Here is a 9,229-nt window from a genome sequence, read left to right on the forward strand (position 1 = left end):
TTTTAAGAAGTAAGAAATAAAATAACTCAAATTTTACAAAAGAAAAAGAAAGATATATCATTAATAAATAAACTATAACTTAACATTTTTTGGTGGGCCCTATATCCCAGGAGCCCTTTTGCATGGCAGCTACCGCCGCGCCCCTGACAATTATATTTATTGCATGACTTGCCTTTAATTTCGATGATGAACTGACAAAATTACACCTGATAAGAGTTTTATTTTAAATACATTTATAAGTCTGATTTTACATGTTTACTCAAAAGTCATTATTCTTCTTCAAATTCAATGACAGCAAAAGGAGATACACACACATGAATGATGAATGATGAATTATGATATTTCTTATGATAATGCATCCAATTTATCAATTTAAGATTCTTAAAATCTGCCCTGAAAGTACTTTGCTACTAATGATCATATAAAAATATTTATCGCTGCATTTTTTGCAATATAAAAACAATAACATAAACAAACTTATCAAATTTACTTCTCAGAATTTTCAACTTGATTTGAAAGTGCAAACTTCGCGCTTAAATTAATTCACAGTGATTTATTTTGAGTATAGTAAAATGCAGTTTAGTTGCCGGTAGTTAATTAGTTTGTAAACACGCGGAGCTAATACCTCTTATAAATCCGTTTAACTTTTTTTTGTCATTAAAGTAAAAAAATCGAAGACATTTTAGAAGAATTATTAACAATAAAAAATGAGTATTGTTTTGTATATGATACTTTTTGCAGCTTTTTCACTAACTGCAAATGCGTGGAGTCATGTTAAAGAAAATCATATAAGTGGTTAGTTGGTATTCAAAGTTTTAAGCAGGATTGTTAAAATATCAATTGAAAAAAAAAAAATGCATTTGAAATTAAAACAAAAAAAAACATATAGGTACCTATTGCAAATAAAATAAATTTGCGTAAAAAAAATTTATTTTAACATTAAAAAAAAATGTTTTTCAACTGCAAAATATTTGCATGAATATAAAAGTTTCATTAGAGTAAAAAAAAATTTTTGCAAATAAAAAATTTTCCGTATTGAAAACACAAAAAGTCAATACAAAATGTCTGCATTAAATTTTTTTTTAATATTCGTCGAATTTCTTCCAATTTTTACTTGACCATGACCATACATAAGCTTTTTAAGCTATAGGTAATATTGAAAGTAATGTATGGTCAAATAAAAAGAAATTCGAATGTGAATGTGAGTCGTTTAGAATTTAGCCCTAAAGTTCGTAACGGAAAAAAATCGATGTGTGACGGTAAAATACGATCAGAAAAATGTCCGATTAAAAATCAAACTTCATGGTGAAAGTCTTACATGAATCGTGTCCTTAAAAAAAAATATTTTGAAAAAATTAAAGTGTGTTTTATAGCCCGAGAGGCAATATTAATTTAATTCAAATATTTAATTTCGGTTCATTTGTGAGTTATTTAAGAATGAGCAAAAGAGCTACGAATTTAGGGAGGATGTAGGCGTAAGCAGGCTTATACATTTAAATAAATATATAAAAAAAAATCTAAGTAGATAGTGGTGCAAAAGACTTCAGTTGATGGGCAAATACCCGGTATATATAATTTGTGGGTTTATAGCCTGGGTATTTTCCAAAACTGGAATAAATAAGGACATTTACTTATAATTGCCATAAATTCCATTGATAACATGACAATGACAAACTTTTTCAACTGTTTCGGTCTTCTTGACCGAGGTTCTATAAAAAAAAAAAAACAATCGAAACTCCATCATGGGCTTAAGATAATTTTTGTGTTTTTTGGATTGAAAATGTTCTAAAGGGCATGGGCTTATGCAAAATTATTTTTTTCGTTTTTCCAAAAAATTAAAATTTTTCAATATCGATCAGCACCCCCTTCTAAATAAGATAGGAGGGTGAAAATTCAGCAGTATGATACCAATAGGATGTGGAACCAAAGTAGAGTGTGGCCCGTCGACTTTTTGAAAATTTTATTTTTCCCATACAAGCGTGGACCATAATAATGTCCATGTCTGGTTCCTGATATATTTCCAACCAAAAAATTTGTTTTTCTTTGTTTTCCTAACATTCCGAAGCCGATAACACTGGTCGACGGATATAGAGCAAGAACCAAACCCTACTTTTCGAGAGGAATTTTTTGTGCTGAGTCCGAATCTGAAGTCAAAATTTCACTGGCACGTTTTTGAAATAATTGAGTATTAATAGGTCAAAAACCCGTGTTTTTGGGTACATTTGACATCGTATTACATCACCGTTAATTTTTTTTTTGTAAAACTACTTATGCAATCTCAAAACGCCATATCAACACGTCCTAAAGGTATTTATATTTTTTCAAAATTATCAAAGATATTGAAAAAAGAAATTTATGATAGATATCTCAAAATCTTGATTATTTTTTTCAAAATAATGAATGGTTTTTTGAATCAAATTCCATCTTGCGTCTTCTGATTTGGACTTATAAAGAACAACATATTACGGAAAATATATATTTTTGACTAAACATAAAAAAAAAACTCAATTAAAAATTAGTTTTTGAAGCTTTATAGCGAAAATAGTGATGAGTATAGCTCAAAAACTAGACGTGATTGAAAAAATCTGTAAACAGTTTTAAAATTTAGCACACTAAAGTCAATCAAAACCTTCTTATAAAGTTCTCGCTCCCGTTTTTTTTTAGTTTTTTGCCGACCAGTGTAATTTTAGACCAAAGTCTCGAATTTGGTTTTGAATTAAACGTAGCGTAGGGTGAAAGAGTGGCATGCAATTTTTTTTTGTATTTAATCGCATTCAATTTCGAAACTATTTCGAATTTCTTTTTTTACTTTTGAAGTTTTTGTCTATAATTTTAAAAGCAAGTCAAGTTATAACAGTTTTAATTTATTTAATTAATTCACAGAACGCAATACTTCTGGCGATATTGTTCGTTTAAAAAACTATGCAGCTCCAAATGGTTGTCTAAAACTGAAAATACAATCCGAAAACAAGGTCAAAATTAGACTTAATGCTAAACGCAAACCGAATTACAATGTAATGCATTTTACAATAATTCTACAAAATTCATTTTCAAGAATTGAAAATAGCAAACATCTTAATGGAATGGCAACCGCACTTACACCGAATATCTTAAATGGAAGTGAGTCGAATGGATTTTGGATTCGCTGGAAAAATAATTTCATCAGAATCGGACGGGATGGTGATGAGGTACCATTTTTGTCTTGGGAGGATAAATTTGATATGCCACCAATTGATATTGTTAATGGAAATGTTAACGTTATAAATGGGACATGGTCCATAGAAACAGGTGAAATAGTTTTTCAAGTATCATATTTTTGGGTCTTACAAACTGGAATTCATATTATTTTTAGGTCAATGCACAACTCCAGGAATGATATTTTCACCTTCGCTTTTTGTCGGAAAGACTCCTGTTTGGAGAACCGTTTCTGAGGAACCTTCTTCTGTTATCAAAGGTTTAACCCATAACTCTGTTTAAAATCATTCTATTCAACTTTTTATCCTCACAGAAGTTAAAACCAATCCAAAGCGAAAATATTGGTTCAAACTGGGTCTTCGGAACTGTTTTACATTTAACGTTAGTGCTAAACAATCAGTCAATCTTGGAATGGCTGCAAGACGGGGAAGAAGGAACATCCTTTATGAAATTGAAATTGGCTACTCGAAAGGTGTTGACGCAAAATTGGTTGACAAAAATAACAACACCTTATCCGATATACGAATCCGCGATATCCTTAATGCTACAGAATCGCGTGGCTTTTGGATATATCGAAGTGAAAATATTATTAAAATCGGACGTTCAACGGAAACAGATGCTTTTCTGGCATTGGAAGGTGAAGATTTGTTTGGAATTAAGAATATTGGTATTGGAACTCCACTTGGTAATGGAGAATGGTTAATTGATGAAGGTAATTATTTCAAGTTCTCCAGCAAAAACAAGCAATAAAGTTTTGTATTTTCTTTAGGTATTTGTAAGATTCCAACAGTTTGCTCCAAACTACCCATTAGAACTGGATTGTGCTGTTGGGTACCAGCCGATGATAATATCATTTCAAATACAAACTCTGAGAACTATTGGAGTAATTTGCATGTTGTTAAAAGTGCCTTCTATGAAGATATATTTAAACCCGGTATACTTCAGCCTGTCGAAGGATCAAAAATTAGTCCTTCCGATAGCAGTTTATATGACGCTTTTAGTCCTTGTGATGGGCAATGGGTGGAAGTATCAAAATCAAAATTCTTTCCACCAAATGTATTTCCAATCGGAGTAAATGAAAATGGAGAACAACTTTTTGTTGGGCGGACAATGAATAATAATGGAACATATATCGTTGGCAAAGTGCAGAAGATGGAAAAATTGTATGTTTTGAAAAAACATGATAAAGAGTTATACCTAAGTGATATCGAAGTTTTTCAGCTAAGGAAGAATTTGAGTAAGTATTGATAGCGCGTAGTCACTTAACAGCCCTTCTTATTTCCGCACAACAAATTTTGTCCAGTCTCCATGTTTGTTAGGCTCTGAGGTCCTTTTTATCGTGAATTGAATTTCACATTAATTGTTTTTATTTTTAATTCTGTTTAGGATCTGAATGCATACAAACAGTTGAAAATCCATTTTTTAAATGTATTTCGTGTCCTCGAGGAACAATACCAAATGGAAACAAATGTGACGACATAAACGAATGCGAACACAATCAACCATGCTTTTCAAAAGAGAGTTGTATCAATCTTAATCCAGGTTTTAAATGTAAACCCTGTCCAGCAGGTCTCGATGGAAATCATGCTAAAGGTAAGTTATATTGGAATATTAATTTTGGATTCTTTCAAATTTCCATGTTATATATTTTTTACGCTAAAACAGAAAATGAGCTTCGAGCTATTGAAATCTATTTCCACGCAAGATTTTTCTTCTGGTCCGCAACGTTGATGAAAACTCCATCTGAATTAGAAGCGAAGGGATGTGGAATGTAGAGCATGTTTTGAACTTTGTTTACCTCTATAAAATCCTTAATAAACAATTAGAAAGTTCTGCTTCCACTTTATGGCTCCTTCAGCTTCTGGATACGCATTGAGTTACTACCTACATTTATCACTCACTTCTCTCTTGTGAACCTGTGTTCTTTCTTTCAATCCCAGCTTCTTGAAGGGCCTCTACCTCTAGAACGATACAACACTAGTTGTTGTTGAAAACTTGACATATTCATAAACACACCAACCAGATTTTAATTTCTAAAGTAATGCCTTGCAAAAAGGAGTGAAATCACAACAAAAACATAACCGTTGAAAAAGAGCCCAGTTTTCCTTTGTTGAAATTAGACTCGCACAAAAATCACAGAAATATAAAAGTGAACCAAGATCTAACACTTGGTTTTAAATTTGTGTCAATTAAATTTTGATAATTAACGAGTAGGTACATATGTACCGAATTGACAATTTTTCAAACCTTAAAGATCGGTAATTAAAAGAAAAATTAAAATGAAAACAATAAAAATTTAATTGTAAAAATTTAAAACCAAATGTCAATACTTGGTGCTCTTCTATAAGTTAGTGCTTTTTGTGGGAACCTAAAATTTCAATGTAGGGGTACTTCCATTGTGACAAGTGTGACAAAGTTACTGCATTTTGTATTCCAACTTTGTGTACTATTCACTAAATAAGGTATTTAATAGCTTTAACACCTAACAACACCTAATGTATTTAGTTGTTAATATATTAAAAAAAAAAAAACATTTTGTTGGTCTGTCTTTCAACGTCACAATATCTTAAGATTAGATGTAATAGTTTGACGATTTTAAGAAGCCATATTGTAGATTTTTGAATTTCGTGTGTGATTGGTTTGACATTAAAGAAAAAAAGAATAACACATAAACACATCTTGGTCCTACCAAGAAGAACCTTTCGACTTCAGAAAAAAGTTGGTCAATCACTTTTAACTAGAGACGGAAAAATATATGATAGGGTAGAGTTGCCTATTTTCGGCCGTCTCCAGTTTCCGGTCACCTTTCGAAAAATCGTTATAATTAGTGATTTCAAAGGGTTTAGTCCAAAATTTTGCTCTTATGCTGTTCTCTTAATTGTTAGAACAGCATACGAGCGAAAATAGGCAACTGTACCCTATCATAAATTTCACTCTGCGGACAGTGGGACCTCAGAAAATTCCACAAAGAACCTTAAGAGCGGAATTCAGTTTCGTCACTCAAGTAAAAATTTTACTTAAGTGAACATTTGCTCTTGGGTTTGGTCCACTTAAGCTACTCGTTACGTTAAGATTTGATTTTAGCTTATGAATACTAACTGAAGAAATTTTGAAGTAAATGCGTGAGCAAACATTGAGAAAACTCATCTCAAAGTTGTGCTTGAGAAAAAATTTTACTTGAGTGACGACTCTGAATTTCGCCCTAAATCTTAATCCTCTTAAACTTTACAAAACAAGATCAAAATGAAATGAAATTAGAAATGTCGAAGAAATAAAAACAAACCTAACCATTTATATAATTTTAATCTTTCTGAAGGATACAAATCCACTTTCCTATCGCCGGACTATCAACCACAAACTTGTGATATAGACATAGATGAGTGTAAACTTGGGCTGGCACACTGTAAACCAAATTCAGAATGCATTAATACAATAGTAAGACTTGAAAACTATACAAATTTATTAAACCTGAATGATTATGTTCACAGCACAAAAATAACCTGACAAGGATATGAGCATAATATCATTTAGTTTTGTATTAATGGTCACGACATTTTACAGATTTATAACAAATAATGTTGATGAAACCAATTAAAATCTGTTGCATATTTTAGGGATCGTACAATTGTAAAAAATGTGAAAAAGGTTTCATAAAGAACGGAACATGCTCTCCTCTGTCCGAAGACATGTGTCCTGATGGCACCATCTGTCACAAAAATGCCATATGTATGGCAATTGATAATTTTAACTTTGGATGCCAATGTTTTGTTGGTTGGGCAGGTGATGGATTTGACTGTGGTCCTGATAGCGATATTGACGGATGGCCAAATTCAAAATTGAATTGCTCTGGTATGCGATGCATGAATGACAACTGTCCGAATACTCCGAATGCTGGCCAAGAAGATGCAGATAATGATGGTATTGGAGATTCCTGTGACGATGATGCAGATGGAGATTCTATTTCAAATCCAAGTGATAACTGTCCGTTCGTAAAAAATTACGATCAAACTGATACTGATTCGGATGGTCGTGGTGATGCTTGTGACAATTGTCGTTTAATTCCAAATCAACAACAAATTGATACTGATGGTGATGGAATTGGGGACGATTGTGATGATGATATTGACGGGGATGGGATTATCAATAATGTTGACATCTGTCAAAGAATTTCAAATCGAATTCAATCCGATCTTGATAATGATGGAGTTGGCGATGAATGTGACAATTGTCCTTCTATACATAATCCGAATCAAGCTGATAGCGATGATGATTTGGTGGGAGATGAATGTGATACTGACATTGATGATGATCGTGATGGAGTTCAGGATGACCTCGATAATTGTCAAAATATTGGAAATCCCGATCAATTGGATACTGATGGAGATGGAAGGTATATCATTATCATAAGAACAAATGGTTTAAAATACTCTATTCATTTTTAGGGGAGATGCATGTGATTCTGATATTGACAACGATGATATCCTGAATTATAAGGACAATTGTCCATTAGTTTTCAATCCAAATCAAACGGATATTGATGGTTATTTTATTTAAAATTAAATTTTATTTTTGTAGAAACATTTTCTATCTATAGTCAGTGGAAAAGGAGATATTTGCGAAAACGATGAGGACTTGGATAGAATACCAAATTATCTTGACAATTGTCCTATTAATTTCAAATTACATACAACCGACTTTCGAGCATATCAAACCGTAGTTTTTGGTACAACCAGTATTTCAGATGGCCTGCCTGTTTGGGAACCTATCGCAAATGGTACAGAAATTATTCAAAAACTTAACAGTGATCCTGGCGCAGCAATAGGGTATCCAGCTTTTGGAGATGTCGATTATCGAGGAACATTTTACATTCGCACTTCTGATAATTTGGTTGATGATGATTTTGTAGGCTTCGTTTTTAGTTACCAAAGTAATAAGAAATTTTATGTCGTTACTTGGAAACGAAACGAGCAAGCATTTTGGGAAAGTGAACCATTTATTGCGGTTGGTGAGCCAGGAATAACAATTAAATTGGTCAATAGTTTAACTGGTCCTGGTGATTGGTTGCAATCAAGTCTCTGGCATAATCAGGATACTCCTGGCCAGGTTAAAGTTTTATGGAAAAATCCACTGAATGAAGGATGGAAATTTGATACAGCTTACAGGTGGACCTTGATTCATCGTCCTGCTATTGGCCTTATTCGATTGGGGTTAGTCACATTAAGAACCTTATTAAGTTTTTTTCATTATTTTATTGATTTGATTGCATACTTTTAGGATATATGATGGAGATAAGCTGGTTGCGGACTCACAAAACATTTATGATTCAACACTTCAGGGAGGACGTTTGGGAGTTTATTGTTTTTCACAAGAGCTTATTACTTGGTCGAATTTGGTTATAAATTGCAATTGTAATTATTTTTTTAAGACATTTTATAATTGTTGTTAATTTTATAATTTTTCTTATATCTACCTTCAGCTCGAGTTCCAATCAACGTTTTTAATGAATTACCTGACGACTTAAAACTAAAAGTTGAAATTGATACAAAAATTGAGTAATATTAAAATTATAAAAGAGGCATTGTACCTAATCCTCGAAACTTAAATAATAAACAACTTAATTAACGATTAAACATTTAAGGGCAAATTTTTCAATAGTCAGTTAAACAGTCAGTTAGTACTTATTCCTAAGGATAGAGAAAAAATCAATTTTTCAACAAGCAGATATAGCTTATTCCTAAGAATAAAACTATCTGCTTCTTTCGGAGAAAAGGCGGATGAACTGGCCAGGCAAGGATCAGCCCTTCATGAGTCACTAGCAGAAATAGTCAACATTCCCATAGGAGTCATGAAGGGCGATATCTTCTTAAAATACCTAACAAAAGCTAACAATAGGTGGCACAACTTGACTAGCTGCGTCATATCCAGAAAAATCTGGCCCACCTATAATAAATCCAAAACATATGACCTAATCTCTAGACCCAGAAAAGATATTAGCAGAATCGTTGCGGTGTGTACAGGACATTGGCCGATAGGG

The 9,229-nt window shown here is 32.5% G+C and overlaps 1 protein-coding gene across 1 annotated transcript; it reads left to right on the top strand.

Annotated features, from left to right (window-relative positions):
• The first annotated feature begins 650 nt into the window (after positions 1–650).
• On the top strand, positions 651–8,799 carry LOC129919044 (cartilage oligomeric matrix protein-like). The gene is made up of 12 exons (XM_055999851.1): positions 651–795; positions 2,884–3,288; positions 3,353–3,454; positions 3,509–3,907; positions 3,965–4,432; positions 4,582–4,788; positions 6,512–6,630; positions 6,810–7,585; positions 7,638–7,735; positions 7,790–8,402; positions 8,470–8,603; positions 8,672–8,799. The coding sequence occupies exons 1-12, from the start codon at positions 708–710 to the stop codon at positions 8,749–8,751; spliced, it is 3,489 nt and encodes a 1,162-aa protein (XP_055855826.1). The 5' UTR covers positions 651–707; the 3' UTR covers positions 8,752–8,799.
• The last annotated feature ends 430 nt before the right edge of the window (positions 8,800–9,229 follow it).

This window comes from Episyrphus balteatus, chromosome 4 (assembly GCF_945859705.1).
Source record: "Episyrphus balteatus chromosome 4, idEpiBalt1.1, whole genome shotgun sequence".
NCBI lineage: Eukaryota > Metazoa > Arthropoda > Insecta > Diptera > Syrphidae > Episyrphus > Episyrphus balteatus.

Coding starts and splice junctions, on each gene's coding strand:
- LOC129919044 (XM_055999851.1), top strand. CDS start 708: ATGAGTATTGTTTTGTATATGATACTTTTTGCAGCTTTTTCACTAACT. Junction 6,631..6,809: donor CAGAATGCATTAATACAATA/GTAAGACTTGAA, acceptor TGCATATTTTAG/GGATCGTACAATTGTAAAAA. Junction 7,586..7,637: donor GATACTGATGGAGATGGAAG/GTATATCATTAT, acceptor ATTCATTTTTAG/GGGAGATGCATGTGATTCTG.